The sequence below is a fragment of the Lampris incognitus genome, chromosome 15 (genome assembly GCF_029633865.1).
Source record: "Lampris incognitus isolate fLamInc1 chromosome 15, fLamInc1.hap2, whole genome shotgun sequence".
Classification (NCBI taxonomy): domain Eukaryota; kingdom Metazoa; phylum Chordata; class Actinopteri; order Lampriformes; family Lampridae; genus Lampris; species Lampris incognitus.
The window spans coordinates 13,504,736-13,528,712 of NC_079225.1; the positions used below are offsets into that span (position 1 = coordinate 13,504,736).

At 41.6% G+C, this 23,977-nt stretch overlaps 1 protein-coding gene across 1 annotated transcript in view; it reads right to left on the minus strand.

Moving 5' to 3' along the window:
• Nucleotides 1-7,949: 7,949 nt before the first annotated feature.
• The window catches only part of LOC130124950 (disks large-associated protein 2-like), a 90,523-nt gene continuing 74,495 nt past the window's right edge, over nt 7,950-23,977 (minus strand). The window contains exons 7-11 of the mRNA XM_056294323.1: nt 20,534-20,619; nt 19,894-20,300; nt 11,971-12,062; nt 9,695-9,847; nt 7,950-8,165 (exon numbers count right to left, since the gene is read on the minus strand). Coding sequence (XP_056150298.1) covers nt 7,950-8,165; nt 9,695-9,847; nt 11,971-12,062; nt 19,894-20,300; nt 20,534-20,619 — 954 coding nt within the window. The remainder of the gene's footprint in view (nt 8,166-9,694; nt 9,848-11,970; nt 12,063-19,893; nt 20,301-20,533; nt 20,620-23,977) is intronic.

Sequence of the window (23,977 nt, forward strand, 5' to 3'; positions counted from 1 at the left end):
AAAGAAACACAACCCCAAAAGATATACTCTTTTAAACTACCTCATTGCAACACATCACCTCTGGATTATGTAAGTCCTAAGTAAATTGACTTTTATAATTACCAATCTGCATATATAAAAACTTGAAAATGGATATACTGCATATAAATGAAGTGTTGAGATGTGAGTGTGGTAGCATAGGATGACGGTGACATCTCATGTTCTGAAAATGTGTTTGCTCCAAAGTCAAACTTTGCAGTGTGGCTCTGCAGACCATAGCAGTCATCCTGGCACAACGGTAATAATTCCTCTATTCCTTTTCAGTGTCCTGCAAAACGAAAGCTGATCTGCACTGAGACCTGCAAGCCGTGCAGCCCCGCTGAGGACCTGCTGCATAGTACACACAGGCGGGACGACGTTCTCCTCTGAGAATTAGAAACACCTTAAACCCAACACTGAACTGTGAGGTAAAACACTTAACGTGTACTAATGTGTGCCTGCCCGTCATCGTGTGCGACACTATTGCACGTTTTTAGCAGCTCAAGTTTTGTCAGTCCCCAGTTTCTGTCCATACGCTGCCAGAAAGAAAGTTTGAAAACGCCATGAGATTATAATAATGTCACAGCCAGGACGCAGAGTAGAACGTAACACCTTCCAAGATTTTCTTTCTTAATGCTTTTCAGAGAGTGATGCCACATGCAGCCTGGGATGTCTGACTGACTGACACACACACACACACACACACACACACACACACACACACACACACACACACACACACACACACACGAGTTAATAGTAAATGTAAATATTGTATAGTCTACACCTATACATTTTATTTCCCGTTCTATAAGCCAATATATAATGTCACAATATGCAAATGAGCTCTAAAACCATTTAACGATGGTAAATCATAATAAATCATAAGCATAGCAGACAGTGGCAGTCAGCATCATGGACAAAAAAAATATCAAACATCAAGAAAGAAAAGAAATCCTAATGTTCCATTTTGCTATCAAATCATCCTTTAATATCCTCATAACTGTATTGTGCCGGGGTTGTATTATGGTGGGACATTTAAATTGATCAAATATAAATGTAAATTCTCTAGTTGTAATAATGCAATCCAAACTAACCTTTCGAGCCCTTTGTAATGGTATTATAAATCTAACCAGTGACAATAAAAGCACTGTGAAACGTCTTGCATTCCTCTCAGATAACTCCACCCAAAACATTCATACAGAGACCTAAGAGAGTCAAATTGTAAGGCACCTGAGGATTTAAAACTTATATAGTTGCCTAACACCTAAGCCCCTCTTACTGTGATGGAAATATATATGAGACACAAGCCTCACAGAAAAATAATTATTCAGGGTTAAAACACAAGTTGCATGCTGTGTCAGACATTACAATGGTATATGACTAAACAAATGGTACAATACTGCATAACAGCCCCATGATACCAGGAGAATCATCCCTCTATATCCCATACACATACAGTGACATATGATCAACCAGTAGTAACCATGTTTTGTGTCACAAGCCAGTTTGTGCATCCGCACGACAGAGCAGCATCTCGCTCAAAGTGTTGTGTGTCCCTGTAATTTTGAAGATGTCTTAGTTTCTTCCTCAATCAAAGGGCACATTTTGGTGCAAAACATCCGAAGTGACATCAAGTAGCCCAGTTAGTGACAGTAAATATTATTCTGTTTTCAGCTTTGTCATTCTTCTGTCCATCTTACTCTCTTCCTCTTGCTTTGAGTCAGACCTCAGGGTCAAACATGGAGTAGAAGTCCAGATAAAGTCATCACGCAAGGAGAGATGACTTGGTTCATTTTCCCTTATGGTGCTTTATTTAGTCATATTCAAACCCCTACCAGTTGCAAAAGATGAGAAATGGCAAAAAAACAAAAAAAAAACAAAAAAAAACCTCAATCACTAAAACAGGAACAACGAAAAGCTTTGACTGATGATTTTATTTAAATGGGTTTTTTGATTTTTTATTTTGATATACTTTATTGATCTCCGTGGGGAAATTATGCTCTGCATTTAACCCATCCTAGCTGTGTAGCTAGGAGCAGTGGGCAGCTGATTTGCAGCACTCAGGGACCAACTCCAGTTCGTCTTGCCATGCCTCGGTCAGGGATACAGACAGGAGTACTAACCCTAACATGCATGTCTTTTTTGATGATGCGGGAAACTGGAGCAACCGGAGAAAACCCACCGCAGAAACAGGGAGAACATGCAAACTCCACACAGAGGGTGACCTGGGATGACCCCAAGGTTGGACAACCCCGGGGTTTGAACCCAGGATCTTCTTGCTGTGAGGTGACAGCACTAACCACTGTGCCAAAGGTTTGGCTTGTTGAACAAGTCAAGCCTGACTTCATTACAAGGGATCCACTTCCATCACATCCCCTAGGTTTAGGGAGTCACAGAGCGAAGTAGGCTAAATGGATTTCCTTTTGAAGACTGAGCAAATGCTGCCCTGTTTTGGTCAGTTTTCAAAGTCAAAACCAATACAAATGGAAAAAGCTCTTATTGAGGAAAACCAAAGTGTGTTTTGAGTCAGAATCACAATATATTTTAGCCAGACTGAATTTACTCAGCTGGAATCCGTAGACCACTTTTAAATGAATTACACTTGTTCATCCATCTCAACAGTCCTCTGTCAACTTAACACTGAACTCTCACTAATATCTAAAACTGCTTTTTGTTGCACTCTTATGAATTAAGCCATTAAATTAATTTAAACATTCTTGAATCATAGATTTATGGTGTCTTTCAAAAATGATTCAAAAGGAAACTTAAGAACCCACCAATTTCTGTCTGAAGTGGCAAAAGAAAAAAGAAAAACGCTAGAATGAGTCGATGCAACGTTAATGTCCTTTTGTAGCAACAGGTATAATTATAGAATGAGTCGCTTAGGCAAACGGTCTTGAAACGTTGAAGGCTTGGAGAACTTCAGGGTGTAAATTAGTTCAAGATGGAACAGTCAAGTAAACATTGCTACTGTGATTCAATGGGCATACTCAACTCATGTTAAATCCTGTTTTAGATAAAGCAAGAGTTCCTGGAAACCCAGGGCTTTAAAACTAGAGGTTCTCAGTATTGTATCAAAACTCAATTTTACTCCAAACATGTAGTTGTGGCAATGGACAGCCGTTATGTGTTCCTCATGCCAAAATGTATTAAGAAGTGAACAAGTATTAGTGAAGCAGTATTTATAATAATCTAAAGTATTATTAAGGACATATATCCCCATAATATGACAGATCACTGATAGAGCGACCTCTTTTTAAAGTCAGGTCTAAGAATAAATCTTGTCTAAGCTTACACCTGTTTGTGACCTTTACTCCTACGTAGATGCAAAGAGAATAAGTCATCAATTTAAAGAAACCCTAAAAGTTTCTCACACAAAGTCGCTGAAACTAGATATTTGTGTTTATATTTTTGAAGTTGTCCCAAAAGGTGGTTCTCCAAAAAAATATCTACCAAAAAATATCAAAGAGATACCTCAATAAAAATCAAAGGGGCAAAGTACATTGCAAATCTTTCAAAGCTGTGTGCTATAGCTAGTAGGGAAGCTGAGAGGAAAAAAAAGCCCTTTCACAAATAAAACAACTATTTCCTTATACTAAGAAAGCAGGAGGACAATTTTGATGTACCAAGTGCTGTACTAACTATCAGGGATAAATTCAGTGACTAAATGGAGGGGAAAAAAGTGAAAGTAGAATGTAGAAGCTATCACAATAAGTCGTACTAAGGACTTGGTGGATAAAGGTAGTCAGATTTGACCCATGAAAACACTACAGCTAGTTACCCTGAGCCCTCATGAAAATGGATTTGGGTTACAGTTGCAAACTGCCCCCAGGTTGGATCCAAAGAGCTCTGTCTGCTGAAGAAAGAAAGGCTACAAGTTGTAAATGTTTTCCCAATCTTTGAGAAAATAAATCCCTGTGAACTGGATGATGGCTGTCGGGTTAGACAAGCACTACCCAACAGGGTGAGCTCATAAACTGAGAATTTTTTTTATCATTTTCACACAGTAGATAAATGCCGAATAACATACCCTGGTTAAGGTATTTAAAAAGGGGGTCTCTTTTATGCATTTCTAATTCCAGAAGCAATGACAGAGGCCTTTTTTATTCTGCTGGCAAATTGAGTATATCTGCTCCTTTCTGTCCAGAATAAAGAAAAGACATAGGAAGAAATCTACTACAAATGACCCCCCCCCCCAACATACAGTCCATCTCTGATCCTCTCCAACATTGACCCAACACTTTCCCCCTATGCCAGTCCCTATTTTGGGGCACGTTTCCCTGCAAGGTTGTGTGCTAACTTCTAAAAAGTTTACATGGCTTGGTGTCATCTTGCCAATGAGACCCTCTTCGTACCCTGTGTAGTAGCCTGTACAACACTGTTTATCTGAATCTCATCACTATCAGAAAACCCATCAGCTGCTTCCAGACTATTTTCCTATAGAGCTTCAACTCTGCAATGGCCTTCCTGTTGCTTTTTGAGGGAGGCAAAATCTTAGGAAACTTTTAAATTCAAACCAAACTTTTTAAATTAATCATTCTTGCAATATGAGAGATGATGTATAAAGAAAGAAAAACCAACAAAAACAAAATGATCTATGTCCTTCTGACCTAAATTCATTACATTGTCATTTACTGTTACAAGAACAACTATATTGCTTTGAAACTGAAATATTACCCTATTCCATTGTGGTTTACTTTTCATTTGTTCTACTTATCAGACTAGCTTCATTGCATTACTCTTGTCCTTTATTGTTTTTATGTGAGTGTGTTGGTATGCCTCACGATACTGCAAATTAAATAAATCTGAACCTTAACCAGAACTTTCCTGCTCATTCGTCAACACACAAGGTATCCATGTAACAGTTGCTGATGCTATGACCCAGGGCAAGCATCCATGAGTGGTCATGCTTAAAAGCCTATTAAATGCTTGAGATGCGTAATACAGCCACTGGATATGTTTCTCATCGGAGACTGGCCGAGGGGAGAGCCTGTTCCAGTCTGCCGCCTATTGAATGTTTCTAGCTTGTGTAACAACAACCCGCCCAAACTAAATGAGTCTTAGCTCGGCTGGTTCAGGAAAAGAAAGGCTCTTTGTATGTCTTTACCATTTTCTGAGCCCCTAACATAGATCTTAAATTATTGCTGAGCATTGTTTTCCAAACTGTTGGGTAGTTGGTTGGGACACGTGACATCTGCAATGGTTTTTGCATGACCTGGTCAGAAAACAGGGTTGGTTGCAAACATTACAGTCAAAGTTGGCTTGAAAATCAACACGCTCACTGATTTAGACGACAGTTTTCTCCCTTGTATGTTACCATCTTGTTGCTCATACAATATGAGAAACCAAAAAAAAAAAGAAGAAAAAATTGCAAAATGCCATGTCTGTTCTGCTTTCTTTCTGCACACTCAACTGGAAGTCAAATTTAGTTTGATTTTCATCACCTGTGCAACTCCTGGGACCTTTTCTTTTTTTTTGCATTAGTAGGGGCTCTACATTCATGGGTATTTTGGTTAAGGCTGTCTGGTTAAATAAGCGTTTCAGAGTTAGCACTGATGAACGGATGTGACAAAGCAAAATACACTGGCTGTTCGTCAGACAAAGCTTACCACTTGAGCAATTGTCAAAATGAATTCTCATAACCCTCAACCCAAGCTGGATGTACAACATCTTATTCTCACTCAGCAACTCATTCTCACTACCTGAAACAACCAGAAACAATTGCATGAAAAGTGGCAAATGATCAATACTCCTGGTACTCACACAGGCAACCGCTCCAAAACAGAAAGTTTTGCCGATAACAACAACACTAGTATAGTTTAACAACACATTGCAGTAGAACTGTTGTGACTCCAAGTAAACCTCTGTCTTAGTCAGCTGTGGTTAGATTGGTAACTGAGAATGGTTTGGGCCTGTACTAGCAATGCTAGTGAATCAGTGGGTGCAGTACAAAATAGGGACAGGTACAGTACAGTATATTGAGCTAATAGAAGTATGTCCTTGGCTCAAGGTGGGCATATTACTATTAACTTTAAGGGTGGTGGAATGTCAAAGCCTCCAAACTCTTCTTAGACATGAATAGCTCTGACCTTTTCTTTGCACATCTAGAAAGGGAGTTTTATCATAATACCTTCTCCTCATTTGCATCACTGAGGCCAAAAGCATTGCAAAGATGATCTTTTCCAAAGTCTCAGTCTACCGCAATGTAGAGACAATGGGCACCATATTCAAAAATCTGTTTAAAAAGTCCTTGAGTGTGTGTGTGCGTGCACATAGGACTGGGTAAAGGACAACAGTTTTAGAGTAAAAAGCAGCACCATTTACTATAGGAACTGAATATTGTTAAAGTGTCTTTTGCACCTGTCTTTCCTAGAATATATGAGCAGTTCAACATAACAGAAAATACTTCTTAATGCTCCAAATGGGAAAAAAAAGAAGTTTGGATGCTATCCTTTTTAGGTTATGGGACATGATTTCTGTTAGCCAAGAAATACCTCTTAAGCAGAACCGCTCTATTGTTAAATCAACCCACAATTGTTCAACTATAAATACAAAACATATACTATAGATTGATGTTAATCATATGATAACCAAAAAATGTTATATCACAAGTTAAAAGAGGCTTGAATGCATTCACAAAGAAAATGAGACAAACAATGAGGTGCAACTTATATGAACTATAGGTTAATGTCATATTCAGAAGTACATTTTCCATATCTGTCTTTGCAATTCAACTGCAACAGTTTCACATGAGCTTCATAAACTACATTTCCCTTGGAAATACAAACGTGAATATTTTAAGGTGCAAAATGCATTATATGATACAGTCAACTCTTCCAGGCTGCACAAACTGTCTTTGTTAATGGTTCATAGTTGTTCTGTGGTGGAACTGTGTCCTGCAGCAAATGACACATGTTCAGAGAAGTGTCGAGTCCTACGATGGCGTTGCGTGAATGAAAATTAATATATTGGCCTAAGATTCTCGATCTTTTTTTTTTTCCAGATCTCATTCTCAGCAACGATGGTCAACAGCTGCAGCATGCCTGATACAATAAAAAGATAATCTAAAAAACGAAATCTAAAAAGTGGACCACAAAAGAAAAACAGTTGCACAGCCGCATTAGCCATGATGACTCCCTCTGTAACTTTGGTTTGGTCCAAAAGCAGATGTTGATCAGTCATAATGTATTCATTTTGATTCTCGGTGGCATAACAAATCTAACATCAGACTCGACAATGAGCAATCACTCTGCACCAGTGTTAACCCATCCCTCTGCTTAGAGAAGTTTGTGCTCTGTCACAATTTCTAATTTCTTCCCACTTTCAGTAGAGAACTTTGGTGTGCAGATCATCAAAATTGGGTCTCAGAGGTCTTCCCACCCTGCCACGAAACATCTTAATGGGAAACACTGGTCTGTATTGCCACTGTTCCAGTCCTCTACACAGGGTGCTTTAGCCCAAGACCACTGTTGCTGGTGAGAGACTCTTAAGGAAAGTTGCACTTTGTGTTTCCCTTTGAACCTGATGGGAAAGTACCAATTTACCCTCACTCCCCCAGAGGCTGGCAAACAATAATGATGGGGGAGAAAATCCCTATTAAAATGAGCGGATTTTCTTTCATGAATAGAGTTACAACCAACTCAAATAAATGAGTTTGTTTAAATCAATACTCTGTGAGATGTTTTGGGTTACAGCAGCTCATTCTCATGGGGCAGAATCAATGGCAAAGAGTCCCACTTGGTCTCAATAGGGACAAACCGGAGAATGGCACCAAATGATTGGATTTGGGACCAGTTGAAGATGTACTCTTATCGGAGCAGGAGAGAGAGAGAGAGAGAGAGAGAGAGAGGAGGCTGGGTGGGACGCCGCTAGCTGGTGTAGGGGAGGGTGGAGATAGGGAGTAGGGGCTGGGGATGGATCCTTGGACCTCAAAGCCGTGTCTGGGCCTCAGGGATGTATATCTCAATACTGTCTGCCCTCTCTGTGGCCGAGTTCTGTCTGAAAGAAGCTGCCCGTTTGGCCGCCATGAGGCGTCGGCGGGCTTCCTGTCGCTGGCGGTCCTGGAGGTCCAGAGAGCGCTCCCGGGTCACACTGCTACGCCCCTTTGCAGGCCTCTTTGGCAGAGGCGGTGGCCACTTCCGCTCCTTAAGATACACAGTGACACGAAATGGTCAGTTAAACGAGTGTGAGGCCTTTTATCATAGCAATGCATTCACCAAACCAAAGTAAAATGTGAGAAAAAGAGCCATAAATGAAGTTCTGCCAATCAGTGAATAGTCCAGTACTCTGTACTTAATATCTTTCATTTAAGCCAACGTATTGCTTACAAGTTGCCTGTCTTTTTTTTCTTTTTTTTTTAGTTTTTAATCCCTAAATCATAATAACATCAACAGACATAGAATAATTAGGCCAGCATGTTTTCTCACGTTGTCATTACGCAGCTCTTCAAAATTTGAAATCTGGGAAGATATAAGCACACAGAATATGACAATCGATCACAGAAGACAAGGTATTTGAAAGGAGGATTCCTGCTCACATGTACTTCGCAGCTTAGCCTGTCCAGACCTGAAAAGGGCTATAATAGGTTTCTCTAGTGTCAAAATTAAAATGCATTGAAAAGGGTGACTGCAGAACTCCAGTGGAATCATCAAATTCAGCTGTTAATGTTTTCCAATTAGGATCCTGGTGTCAAACCAGTTAAGAACTTCTGTTGTAAGCATTGCTGCAGACTTAAGTCTAGCTCATATCCTCGGCCAGGTTGTCAGTCTCCCTCACCACAGGCCTACATCACAGTAGTACTTGTGTGACAGCATGCATCAGTGCTTTGCTAACTTAAGTGGCAACCAAATTTTGTATGAGAAATGGCACAAGATATGCAAAATAAGTCCAAAAATAATTCTGTAGAAAAATGCATGTCTTTTATGGCCATTTATTATTTTCTAAGAAGCTTCTGTCTATTCTTTCTATTCCACTTCAATGATTTCCTTTGTTCCTATAATTCCTGGAGGTAAAGGCTGATTAAAACTTTTTCATAACCCTTTAAATTACCGGCCATTCACTGCGCAGAAATAACCGAGTAACTTACGAGTATGATAGAACTATGTAATTGAACTATGATGGCTGGTAATTACTTAGCAATATATGAGTAAAATAAGGGCTTTTGCATAGCTCTAGTTTACTTGCCTGTCATTATAATGTGCTGTTAACTGTAATGTACATTAGACACTGTAGGATAAATTCGCAAATCACACTGTGCCAAATAAGTATTTTGAATCCTTTGCATCTCAGGGATAAATAGTAATTGGCTGTTAAATTTGAATATAAAGTGAGTATCGAATGTCATGCTATCTTTACAATGGTGATGTTACTTAGCAACCACATCCTTCCACACCCACGAGCAAGATGGACCATTTAAGATTAGGAAACGGCTATTCATGTGATTAAATTCTATTTGCATTCCTCTTTTTTTTTGACAAATGCATTTCCATTGCCCATTTTAGTGTGTAAATTACTTATTAGCAAAACCAAAAAACCACCTCAAGCAAGCATAACAACTTTTTTGCAATGTTGAGAAAGTCTTATTGAATTTTGCTGTTTCCATCCAGCTAATGTGATACCTTATAATGTACATAAAAATGCTCTGATAGAAACACAGCTTACGTTCGAGTCTTACCTTCTTCTCTGGGCTCTCTACCGGCTGCCACTGGTTGCTCTTGATCTGCTGCAGCTCATCGAACTTGGCAGTGACGTCATCGATGGAAAGCTGCAAGAGGTCCCAGAATCCAGCCAGGTCCTGAGATGTAGGTCTGGGCATGGCACTGGGGTCCTTAGGAGATAGTGATAAAGGGCAGAATTACTCAGGCAATGTAAAAACGTTTGTTTTTTCATTCCATTCAGTGAAATCAGTGGATGCCGTACCACAGCCATCTTGATAAGTACAGTAGGGATCTTTGTGTCATAATTCAGTCCAGCGAACCAATTATGTCAACAGTAGGCAAGTTGAATGAGATGATATTTAGTTTGCTCTGGAACATTTACAGCACACACTGCCACCTGCCTATGTATCCCAGTCCGATTGTCCAGCTTATCCTCATCACTGTGTGGCAGCACAGCATTAGTTAGCAAGCCTCAAATTAAAAGAATCTAGCATGGTTTTTTTTGTGGGTAAATTCAAGGGTAGCATGTGCTGTAATCCCCTGCAATAACTCCCTGCTAAATGACATTGGATGGGGTCATCTGTATATGTGTGGAGACAACACACTAACATTTTTCAGGAGATATTTGAACAGCTTTTATTCACTGGCCGACCCTGTGTCAGCTTCCTCCTATTCAGTTTGGGGTAAGCTGGCAGTGCCCGACACAAAACTTGTAAGAATCCAAATATAAAATGCAACTTGATTGATTGATTGAAATATGGAACACAATTATTTCAAAACCATCCCATCTAGCATGATCATAAACTTTTCTTGTCAACATTTTTTTGGGGGGATTTTTCATCCCTCTTCTCCCCAATTATATTTGGCCAATTACTCCACTCTTCAGAGCCGTCCGGTCGTTGCTCCACCCCCTGTGCCGATCCGGGGAGGGCTGCAGACTACCACATGTCTCCTCCAATACATGTGGAGTCGCCAGCCACTTCTTTTCACCTGACAGGGAGGATCCTGGGAGGATCACGCTATTTCCCTAGTTTTCTCTCCCCCCCAAACAGGCGTCCCAACTGGCCAGAGGAGGCGCTAGTGTAGCGATCAGGACACATACCCACATCCGGCTTCCCATCCGCAGACACGGTCAGTTGTGTCTGTAGGGACGCCTGACCAAGCTGAAGGTAACACGGGGATTCGAACCGGTGATCCCCGTGTTGGTAGGCAATGGAATAGACCACCATGCCACCCAGACACCCCTTTTCACAACATAGTCAACACTCTTATCTTGCACATTGTTTTCGCTGTGACATAATCTGGGAGAGTTCTGTTACAAGTGGTTTTGTCTGTTACCATAAGACTACATTATGCAGCCCTTATTTGAAGCCAAATAATGGCTTAAGTCATAAGTCATCATAAGTCAAACCTGACTTCTAAGTCTGTTCCCTAATGTAGGTGAATGTGTGCGGTTAATTTAATGTAATGTCTCTTGTCAAACTTTGAACTGCTCAGAGATGGTTCATTCAGGTCTTCCTCCTTCCACCAGGGTAACATAGTGGCTCTCTTACTAAAGAAACATTTGAAAGCTTAGTGCAATCTTAGGCCTGTCACTGCCAATGTTGGACTTAATCCATCAACCGTTTATCTAGGGGGGAGAGAGAGAGGGAGGGGGAGAGAGAGAGAGAGAGAGAGCGAGAAAGACACGCCAAAGCTGTATGGAGAACAGCAAACTGCCTTAAGAGGTATCACAGTAATCAGACCTAAAGAATAAAGAATTATATTAATCAGACTAACTGATGAGTCTAAAGGTATCAAACTAATCAGCTCTTTTCCACTCATTTTTCTTAATTTCCCTCAAAAGGAAACATCCGCACTATACTATCCTTCTCTAATATGTGCCAACACATAACACTTAATGAGCATTAGAGAATGTGTGAATTTCTCTCCTAAACGCAGCAGTCTCAGTTTCTCAAGCACGGTCTCTGCCCATTAATGAAAAAGCTGAATGCAGATGCTGTATTTCCTATTGAAATTCCCCTTTTGCCTTACTGAGGGGTCAATACAAGTAGCGGGACTATTTCAATATTGATCGCAGTGGTCTATTTCTGGAAGTAGCAACTGCGCATCAGGGCTGGCACTTTCTCAAGTCTGAAGAAAGTGCCGGAGAAAGAGTCAGAATCCCCACCAACAGGTTTAAAACAGCAAGGCTTCATAATTCTTTTTCCTATGTACCATGCACCGGTATACAGAACAATCTCATTTACAAATACAGCAATTCATTTACTATAGTTTGTTGTTGTCCACTTACCAGATTCTGCTGACACAGCCAGTAAAACTGCTGAAACTTTTGAGACATTAGCAGCTGTGCACTGCCCACCGCGCTCCTAATTTTCCCTAGGACTGGAGGACATACAGAGAAACAAATATAACAATCTCACCACTGATGGCCTGTGGAAAATGGTCATCTGACAAAAGCCCAAAGTTAAAAAGAGTAAACTATTTTTCACTAGAATACAGTGTGCTCAAATTGCACTGCATGATTCTGTGGTTTGGATTCAAAACGTAGATTCAGTGAAGCAAACGGCGTGGATTTCGAGTGAGAGGACATTTGCACGTTGTCAAAATTCCAGGACAGGTAAATGATACATCTAGATTGTGCTGAGGAGAGTCACTGAAACTTCTGAGAGGACTGTAAACTGATGCTTCTTTTACCAGATTTGTGGAAAAACATTATTCAGTCAGAATTGGACACCTGTGCTTTGGCGTCCTGTAGACAGAGTCATTATACATTTCCGATATATGAATTGACAGGTGTTCTGTCCTTGCTAAGTGTTGTCCCCATGAACGTATACTCAGTTATACAGACAGCTAAACACTCTCCTATTCAAACTCCAAGGAACAGACAGATGTGTTGAATATGGCAGTTTAATAAGAATTAAGTGTTTACCTGTCTGTATAGCTGAGAATACGTTCATGGGGACAATGCTTACCGAGGACAGAACAGTGAAAAGTTGATGCCATGTAAAAACTATGAAGGAGAGGGTGGCATTGGATTGTAGCCAGCAGTAACATGCAGCAGTCTCTGGCAAAATCCCGAGGGGAAGTGAAGCACTTCTTGTTTCTGGGGTTAACAAGAGGAACTACTCAGAACAACCACCAGGGGGTGGCAAATGCAATACGAAACAAATCTGGTTCCGTCACACTCCCCACCTGGCATCTTTAGGATGTCAAACTGAAAGGTAAGCTAGATAGCATATACCCCCTATCAAGTCACTTGACTGAGTCCCTTTGTAACAGACTTCAGAGACTGGCCTTAAGAACAGTTTTGGTATACCGTCTTTGACAATTTTCACTTCCTTTCTGACCTTTCCATCGTCACTAGGTAAGGTTCTTGTGATCAATCTTGTGGGCCAGTCATGTCTCTTGACTTGGTTGTCTTTTAGCAGGACAACATCTCTGTCCAGCAGATTTGGTCTTTCCGTTCTCCATTTCTGTCGACCCTGGAGACCACTAAGTACTCTCTTCTCCATTTTACCAGAATGTGTTGGCAAAACTTTGAACTTGTTGCCACTGATGTCTGAAGAGGTCACCATCATCAAACTTGCGGGGGGGGGGATGTGGAAGTATGCCAACATTCTGCGTCAGGAGCATAGCAGGGGTGAGGATAAGAGGCTCATCTGGATCTTTAGGTACTGAGGTAAGTGGTTTGGGTGACCTCAGCCATAAAGGTCATCAGGACCTCATGTGTGAGCTTGTAGGCTGGAGCTTGAGGAACATCGCATCAAGAATTAAATCAAACAAATCAAATCAAATCAATTTTTTTTGTATAGCCCAATATCACAAATTACAAATTTGCCTCAGTGGGCTTAACAGCAACACAACATCCTGTCCTTAGACCCTCTCATTGGATAAGGAACAACTCCCTAAAAAAAACAACCCTTTAACAGGGAGAAAAAATATAAGAAGAAACCTCAGGGAGAGCAACAGAGGAGGGATCTCTCTCCCAAGATCCCTCCCAAGGATCTGACATGTGATGCCAATCATACTCTCCCAGCTGCCTCCCGTGTGAAAGGAGTGTAGGGAATTGAAAAGCCACACACAACCGTGATCAGAGAGGTAGTTGGTCACTTGCTTAATGTTGCAACCTCTGGAGTTGATTTGAAGTTCTCTGCAGGCTCCTATAAGCTTAGTTCTGCAGTCAGACCTCAGTTGTTTAACAGCATCCATAATTGCGAAGACGTGTCTAAGAGTGTTAATGAAACTGGATGAATCCATCGGTTCAATAACCTCAATATGTATGGCGTGCATATATACATGAAGATGATTGCCCAATGCTTGGTGTATGCCAGGCCTCCACATGTCCTTCTTGAGGTGACACACCATGGCCCAAAGACATCTAATCCTACAGAGGTGAATGGAGGATCTGTGCTCAAGCGATCAGCAGGCAGGTCCACCATCTTCTACGCTTCCTGTTTACCCCACAGCCTCCAACATATCACAATTGTAGATCAAGCTGCTGACCTACCATTTTCCTCTAGCAACCCAAAAACCTGCAGCCCTTAAAGTTCCTTCCATCAAGTACCATCCTTGATGGCAGACTTGCTTGCGGTAGTGTCTGATGAGCAGGGAATGAACATGGTGTTTGCCAGGAATGATGATTGGCTGACTTTCCTCTGGTGGGAGTTGTGTCTTCTTCAACTGTCTACCAATATGTAGAAGGCCTTCAGAATTGATGAAAGGGCAGAGTTTGCTGAGGGGGCACTCTTTTGAGACAGGTTCTCCCTTTTGGGTATGCTGGATTTCCTCTGAACAGATCTATCTTTGGGACAGCAAGAATGATTCTAACCTTCGCATGATGTAGCTGCTCTGTACTGAGAAACTTTTTGCAGATATACCAACTATGGCAAGGGCCTTCTTTTGCTGCTTGTGTGAAGGAATGAGTGATGTGCAAGAGTAAGGCAAGAGCTGTAGAGAGTTACTTCCAACTTGAAAAATGCTCAAAGCGTGCACTGCCGAGCTGATCTGACAATTGTGTGGCACACATTACTACCTTTGGACATAATTCCACATCTGATCCAGGGTCAACTAAATTGAAAACTTCCTGTTACAAGTGACACTGTTGCTTGTCTACAAGGAAGGCTGGTCCAGTTAACCATGAGGAAAGCACTAGCTGGTTGGCTGGGATGGCTCTAGTTTCATGGTCAACTGGGTTAACATCAGTGGGAACATATTTCCATTGGTTTTTGTTGGTTGAACGTCTGATTCGTTGTACTCTGTTATGGACATAAATATAGAATCGTTTTGAGTCATTGAATATATAGCCAAGTACTACCTTGCTATCTGTGAAAAGCCTGCTGTCATCAAACTCTATATCCAGCTCTGCAGATATAGCCTCTGCCATTTCCACTGCTAAAACAGCTGCTCAGAGTTCAAGCTTTGGGATGGTGATGTCAGGCTTGGGAGCCAGCTTTGCCTTGCCAAACAGGAATCCAACTTCACTGTCTTGCAGCGTCTGTGACCTTCAAATAGGTGATAGCGGCAATAGCTTTAGTTGATGCATCACAAAAGATGCAGATCTCTTTTCTAAGAGCTGCAGAGAGTGGGATTGAACTGTACATTCGTGGGATCTTCAACCCCTTAAGATCTTGAAGAGAGGTGCACCACCTTCTGCCACACCTCGAGCTTCTCCTGGGGGAGTGGTGCATCCCATTCACAAGTGTCAGTGGTTAATTCTCTAAAGATAGAGCGACCTTGAACACTGACACGAGTGGCAAATCCTAGTGGGTCAAATAAGCTGTTGATAGTAGATAACACGCCACAGTATGTAAAGGGTTTTTCAGCAGCAGCCATTTGGAAGGTCAGCGTATCTGTAGCAAGGTCCCATCCAAGACCCAGGCTGCGCTGCATTGGAGGAAGGTCCTGACCCACATCCAGATTTTGTAGGTTCGTGGCCGGGTCTTCAGCTGGGAAAGCTCTTATAACCTCAACACTATTAGATGCAATCTTATGCAGTCTGAGATTGGATTGAGTCAACATGTTTTGTGCTCCTTTCCCCTTGTGCACCTTGATGGCTTCCTATATGTTGGGGAAAGACTTCAGACCATCGTCGACAGTCGCGCCAGCAGCCATAATCTTGTACGCACGGTGCGTACAGGGATCTGTATGCACCTTGCGCTATTAGCCAGTGACGTTAACACCAATCATCGGCCTTCAATGTATTTGCGTCAAACGGCATGAGTGGCAAAAAACAAAACAAAAAATGAACAAAATCATAGAAAAATGTACGCTCGGTGCATACAGGATTATGGCTGCCGGCGCCACTGATCGTTGATGTAGAAATGTCAATGTACAAAGTTCCTTACTTCAGGTCCCAAGTCCTCTTTGCCCTCCGTGGCCATCCTCTTCAGCCCATACATGGCCACAGCTGGTGAGGGACAATTATCGAATACATGAACTCTCATGCGATAGTCCAAAACTTCATCATCAAGTTGGTGGTTGTGAAACTACAAAAATCGGAGGTAGTCCCGATGACCCTCTCTCACTACGAAGCTGTGAAACATCTGTTGGATGTCTGTCAGCACAGCTACTGGCTCTGTCCTAAAGCGCATGAAGACCCCAATGAAGGTGTTGTTGAGGTCTGGGCCCTGTAAGCGCACATCATTCAATGCTATGCCTTTGAACTGTGCGCTTGAGTCAAAGACAATCCTTATTTTCCCTGATTTCTGGGGGTGATAAACACCGAAGCGCAAGTACCAATACTCTTTGTCGGTTTCTGGTGGAGGAGATGGCTCAGCATGTTCATTTTTGAAGATGTCTTCCATAATGTCCATAAAATTGTGTTTCATCTCCAGTTTTCTACTCAGGGTATGGCGGAGTGACATCAGTCAGCTGAGGGCTTAATCTCTATTATTTGATAAACGTTGTCTTGGAGTACGAAATGGAAGAGGAGCCACCCAGCTGTTGGAATCATCTTTAGAGTGGCTGAAGACCAGCTTGCCTAAGTCTGGTTGATCAGAAACCAGTGTGCGAGGAGGTTTGTGCTGCTCAATCACTACCTTTTCTTTGAGGAAGATTCTGTTCTCACTGGGACGCCCGTTCTCCAGGACATTGGTCTTGAATGTATTGACAGTCAGCTGGTGGGCCCTGCCAAGGCAGACATCACTAACTATGACCCAGCCTAGATCCAGTCATTGGGCATAGGAAACAATGTGATGACCACAGCGCTGGCTGCACACTTTTTGTACACAGATGATGTCTCTGCCAAGTAACAGAAGGATCTCAGCCGAAAAGTCAAGAGGAGGAATCTTGTCAGCTATCGGCTTGAGATGCATGACTATGTGTGGCCCCTGGTGTTAGGCTTTCTTCCCTATTACTGGGATTTAAGTTGCACTGGATAAGGGTTGGCAGTGGGCAGGTGAAGTTCCCCATCAGCTGACTCCATCATGAATCCAGTGGCCCTCCTTCTAGCAGTGTCTGTAGTTTCTGAGCACGTTTTGAGGGTGTAGGGAGAAGTGTCACTCTGGATATCAAACATGTAAAAAAATGCTCATCTAGCTAGTGACACATTGCTTTGATCATCTAGAATCACGTATGTCCTCATCTTTTGCTCAGGGTGCCCCTTCGGATAGACATTGACCAGACAGATTTTTGAGCAGGATTTGCCTTGAAGACCCTCACCACAGACCCCTGTGCACGAGGAAGTTGCCACATCTGGAGTGTGTTCAATTGTCTCCCCACCATATTCTGCAGTAGGCACATTGGAACTCGCAGCCCAAGGTGCTGGTCCTGCATGAAGTGCTGAAATGTGTTGGTTACTGTTACATTCTGAGCAATGGGTGACAGCTTTACACTCCTTAGCCTGGTGTCTTGTCAAAGCACAACATTTAAAACATACGGAGTTCTCTTGTCAGGAAGCGCCTCTGGTCAGCAAGTGATTTTTCCTGAAAACCTCGGCATTTTTTGAGGGAATGAGGGTTTTTGTTTTGTGGAGAGGACACTGTCTATCTGTATCTATGACAGGCCCTTTAGAGGAGTCTGAGGAGGAGGGGTTTCCTACTTCAGTTTTACTGACAGATATAGGAGGTTTGATTTTCCATTGTTTGAATGAAGACCTGTCACCTTTGACACAGCTGAGCTGGAAATAGCGAGAAGAACAAAGCTATGATTATTTCTCATCTCTGCATAGTGGAACATGAAGTCTGCAAAGAATGAGAAAGGAAGGTATGGAACATGATGCTGCCTCTTACAGAGAGACCCCAGAGTTATCCACTGTTCTTTGATGTTGTGGGGCAATTTCTCCACAATAGAGTTTATTCCCCTTGCTGTGTCGAGAAAGCCGAGTCCTGGTAAGTAACCCTCGTGCTTTGCCGATTTGATGTCTAGGAGCAGATCTCCAAGTTCTTGAAGCCTCTGGTGATCTCTACTTGAAAGCTTTGGGAAGTGGTCCAAACTATTGAAGAGAGAAGCTTCAATTGCCTCCGGAGAGCCATAGCACCTGTCCAGCCTCCACCAAAGCATGTCAAAACCCATAGACGGATTGTTAACATGAACTGCTCTTATCCTGTTGGCATGGTGCAGTGACTCCTCACCAAGCCACTCAATGAGCAGGTCCATTTCTTCGCTAGGTTTGAGGTTTAGCCCCTCTACAGCATTATTAAAGCTAGATTTCCAGGACAGGTAACTAACAGGCTGATTATCAAACACTTTCAGTCTAGCTGTGATAAGAGCTCAATGAGCCAAATATACAACTAATTGAGATACACCTGGGGCCTCTGATCATGAGCGGTGTGGAAGCTGGCATGCTGAGTTTGAGTGATGGCGTGTACGGAAGCTGGGGACATTCACATCTGTTTGAGTGGATGCAGCACCTGAGAGATTTTTCCTCTGATGGGTTTGCTGCAGGGCTTCAGGAGGAAAAGCTGAGGGATCTGACTGCCGTGAGTTTCAACTGACATGATGACCTTCAATGTCTGAAAGGCATCTGTGTTGTGGTATGTAAGCAGCCTCCGTTCCTTCGTCAATTTGAGCTGGAGCATAATTTTGACAGGAGGCAAAATGTGCTTGGATGTACTCACCAGTAAAACGTATTGACTGCTTTGGCGATAGAGAGCAACTAACTTCACTCATGACGTCACAATTATCTAAGTCTGCAGTTGCCTCAAACACTTCAGCTTCAGCTGAGGCAGCCTCAGCTTTACACTCTTCCTTTAGTGCATTCAATGTAGCCTCTATGCGTGCTTTCTCCACTTGCATATCTATTTGACGCTTTGCATAGGCTGCTTGTGTGCATGCATGCAGCTTTCACTTTAGCACGAGCTTGAGCAGCAGCTAGACTGGGCTGAAGACTTATTTGAGTGTCGAGAAGATGAGGATGATGAAGATAATGCAGCACATTCTGACTTGACATCCAGGTCTTGAGGATCAATATTGTTGGGGTTTGGGTTTGACATTGCCGTATCAGGCAAGCGGATGTACCTCCAGTCCACAGGAAATCCTCTTGAAGATGTAGGCATTTTTTTTACTTTTGTAAACTGACTGGCTGAAATATGTGCTCAGGTTGGGGGATGGGATACCAGTCGTCTTCTATATGTGTCTGTTCAATAAAACTAATTATGCTTTGGCAGGGGATGAACGTCAAGTGGATTCTCCTAGATGGATATGCGCTATTTCTTCACAGCTTGTAATGATGGTTCATCTTTTCACTGTTCTGTCCTTGCTAAGTGTTGTTCCCATGAATGTATACTCAGCTACACAGACAGCTAAACACTCGATCCTGATTGAACTGCCAAATTCAACACATCTGTCTGTTCCTTGGAGCTTGATTAGGGGAGGGTTTAGTATGCAATATGAAACAACTCAGCTTCCATCACAACAGGTGGTTAATACACAGGGGCCTGCACAGACTCGAAATGCTTCCCTTAAATAAGTCTTGTTTAACTCCCTTGAAAAGTGAATACAGTATGCTCTTAACTTTTTAACGCACTGATGTAACATACAAAGAAGAGACATGCCTCATAAATGATATGTAGTAAAAATAAATTTGGTGATGCTATCACTAAAGGTTTCTTGATTAAGAACAAAATCTTTTGGCCAATCTTTTACCCTTAGAAAGAGTTTGTGCTGTTGACTTTAGGGTATATATTCTCAATGCAGTGAGATCAGGCAACAGGAGCAATTCTTTCTTGTACAAGAGAGAAAAGTTTAGAGCGAGTTTTACCCTCAGGACACTCACTCTCCTCTGACAAGTCGTGTTCTTCTGCTTCTCTCTCCATCTCTTTACACCATCCCTCCATTTGCTTGGTTTCATTGTGAAGGAGCTGCATGAACCAGCTGCCATCCCTGCGGAGGGGGGATACTCGTCCTGTTTCCGAGCCCTCTAAGCTCGGTTCTACTAGCCAAGGGTCAGGCTGGGGGCTGGAGGGCCCACTCGAAGGCCGGTAGTCCTCCCTGTAGCTGAACAAGCCCTGGGTGCGCACGGTACGAATGGCCCCATACTGTGTGGGTGTGCTGGGTTCAGAGTGGCGCCCGAAACCCCCACCGAACTGCAGACCCTTGTCCTCCATGGAAGGAAAGCCCTCGAGCTCCATGTCTGCTTGCACCGCTGTGGTCACGCTGTTGGAGCGCTTGAACCGCCCATGCCTAAACAGACATGCATCAAACAGAAGAAGGTAAAAGGAGACCGTATGAAGTGACTCGGAATACTAACAGGTACGACAAACATGAAGATGACAAAAAGATTCATCTTCTAAGTACCTCACCCATTTAGTCAACTAAAAAATCAAAAACCAGAATAAAACAAAGCAGATTTAAGTAAACTCCATGAAAACAACATGAACGTGGACCATATCAGCTTTAGTCTTTGTTCCACATACCGCTTTTCATCCTCCACTTGGATTCCAATAGAATGGAACTGAGGAAGGCCTCTACTTTCAGACTCCGAGTCTGTCACAGTCTCCACCTGGTAAATGCACACAGCAGTATTTACCCCAGCCTTGACAAGCACACACAGTAATGTGTTAAAGCACACATTACTACACCATCCATAAGTATAGCTGGAGATTTCAAAGTTATTTTTTTAATGCTTTCTTTTTCCCCCCAGACACTTATCACATCACGTGAGTAAAGATTTCACTTTTGACAATCGGCAGACAATGTGATTGCTGAGACCACTGGTTTCAATGGAGACTGTTAACAATACTCAAAAACAGTGATTACACATATTTTTAGGCTATTAAGGTTTATTTCCACTGGGAATGGTAGTAGATATTTAAAGTTACAATCCTGAAGATCCTTGTTTGTTTAACCTATGGGGATTCATGGTCACTGACATTTGAGCAATCGAAATCCCAGAGATCCAGAGATCCACTTGAGACAAAACTCAGTCATCAATACCATTACATCAACACCCCCCCTACTGCCAAACATATGAAACGTGGTCAAACCGGGGTTTTAACTATTGATGTTGTTGCTAAAGGTCTTTTACAAGCTTATCATGCCATACTTGCTTGTTAGCCACCGCAACATTGTTTCCTCTTCAAATGGGCTACTATCTGCCTTCTTGGGGCTACTATCTGCCTTCTTCTTCCACATGTGGCTGCTATGTTGAAGATATAGTGTACATTGTTTTTCTGGGAATGTAAGCAACTACCCAACAGTAGACAGTAAAATAAACTGCAGCAGGGTTCATGATTTAGTAGATATTCATGCAGCAACAGGAAGTATCACAAAGGACACTTGTTTGCAAATAATCTTTAGGATTGTAACAAAGTAAGAAAAACAGTAATTCTGAATAATAAGGTGTTGCAAAATTTGCAAGCAGTTTATTTCCTATGTATGGAGATCTCCTCAAGAATGTATATTAATATGTGTAAATGAGATTTCCCAATAAACACTCAATTGGGGGCTTGACTCACGTAAATACCCAATTTTTTGTTATGTCAAAGGGACAAATGCCAACAAAGCAAGCAAACTGAATTTCCAGTCCTTGGTCAAATTGCTAGCAGAAATATAGTAAATAATATAATAAGTAATATAGTATGTCTAGGCGTCCCTACAATAAGAGAGAGGGGTGAGTAGGAGAGTAGGTTCACGCTTTCCATCAGAGCAGATGACTATCTTCCTGTTACAGATGGCATTTATATGGACCGTCATTTACTAGGTCCATCTGTATCCCCATACATGGATCACTTTATGAGACTGTTGTCCAAAACACAGCCACAGGCACAAGTGCACTGACACATAAAATTAACACACCCCCTTTTCAGCCCTAGAAAATATACAATACAGGTTGTTTTTCAAGAGATGCCAAACATGTTGGATATTGTATCAAATGTCAAATATAAATGTACTAACCTGAGATGATGGAGTTCTAAGGGTAAATACTGTTCTAGAGAATATTTTGATGATGCCGTGGAAGATGACAGTGAAGAGGATGATGCTGATCATGATGATGATTTTTACAAAGTCGGGTGCTACTCATTCCTTGGTGGACTGTCTATCGCGAGAAAAAGAGGATCCAGTTTGACTTTGTGGTGAAAATGCAATTTTGTTGAATTTTAGAGATTTTTCTTTACATGTATGCTTTAATAGTCTTTTAATAATTAACGATTAATTAATCAATTGATTATAATGTATTATAAGTATAATGAATTATAATTAGCAATTTATTATAATTATAACTATAACTAGATATAATTGTAATTACTTATTAACTAAATATTACCAATTAATTAATAATTCATGCTTTTAATAATTTTCATAAAGGAGAGAGCAAGAAAGACGAGAGAAAAACATGTGTGACCAAACATCAAAACCAATTTCTGTCTTAATGGCGAGAAACATAAATAATTTTGAGGTGATCATGAGAAATTCTTTATTTTGTTAAAAATGAAGTAAGGCAGGGGGACGTATGGTTTGGATGATTCTATCAACATTCACAGAAATTAGGCCACAAAGTGAGAAGATGTTTTTCCTCACTTTGACTAGCAGCAAAATGGTAGAATGATCAAAGTAAATTACAGCCATATATAATCAGGAAATTGCTCTTTAATCATATTGTTTTCCCTTTTCTCTATGTAGGCCTGGGCATATGTTTGAAAACATATCAATGGGCAATTAAAAAAAATAACTTGAGGTCTGCATGAATTTGATGACAACATTTGGTCCGCTAATATTCACATACTTATTAAAGGTGGACTAGCAGCTTTACAGCCAGATAGCCAGACTATAAAATGTAAATCATTATGCCTCAGACAGATAGAGAAAATTCCAGATATTTGTTGCCAAGTTACATGGACCCTGACATATGTAATGGTTACACCTTCCTGTGAAGTTTGTTTGTTTATTTGTATGTTTGGTATAAAACTTTACTTCCTTCCAGTTGTTAGGAGTTTTGGCGTAACAACAATTAGCTATGATCCGCTTAATATCAATAGGAAACTGGGTTTTAGTCAGTCACGAGACAGGAATTTCTTAAATTATTTTGAAGATATTTTTATCTTAGCACATGGCAAAGCTAGCTTGCTAAAATGGCAAAAATACAATCACAGTGGACCTGACATTATCACTGCTTATAGCAGTGGCACAGGGTGGCATGATATAGCTACTGGCTTGTTAATTCACCTGCTACTTTACCAACCACAATGTTGATCTCAGCAAGCTGCCATTGCACCTGATGAAGACAATAAGACTTGGTGGTGGAATGAGGAAGTACAGCAAAGTATACAGAGAAAGATGTTGGCAAAGAAGAAGTGGGATAGTCAAGAGAGATGAAGAAAGTAGACAGGAGTACAAGGAGATGCAGTGTAAAGCAACGAGAGAGGTGGCGAAGGAAAAGGAAAAGGCGTATGGTGAGTTGTATGAGAGGTTAGACAATAAGGAAGGAGAAAAGGACTTGTACCAATTGGCTTGACAGACTGAGATGGGAAGGATGGGCAGCAAGTTAGGGTGATGAAGGATAGAGATGGAAATGTGCTGACAAGCGAGGAGAGTGTGTTGAGAAGGTGGAAGGTGTATGAATGAAGAAAATGAGAGAGAGAGAGAAGGTTGGATGATGTGGGGATAGTGAATCAGGAAATGAGTTTGATTAGCAAGGAGGAAATGAGGTCAGCTATGAAGACGATGAAAAGTGGAAAGGCAGTTGGTCCTGGTGACATATACCTGTGGAGGCATGGAGGTGTTTAGGAGAGATGGCAGTGGGGTTTTTAACTAGATTGTTTAACACCATCTTGGAAAGTGAGAGGATGCCTGAGGAGTGGAGAAGAAGCATACTGGTACTGATTTTCAAGAATAAGGGTGATGTGCAGAGCTGTAGCAAC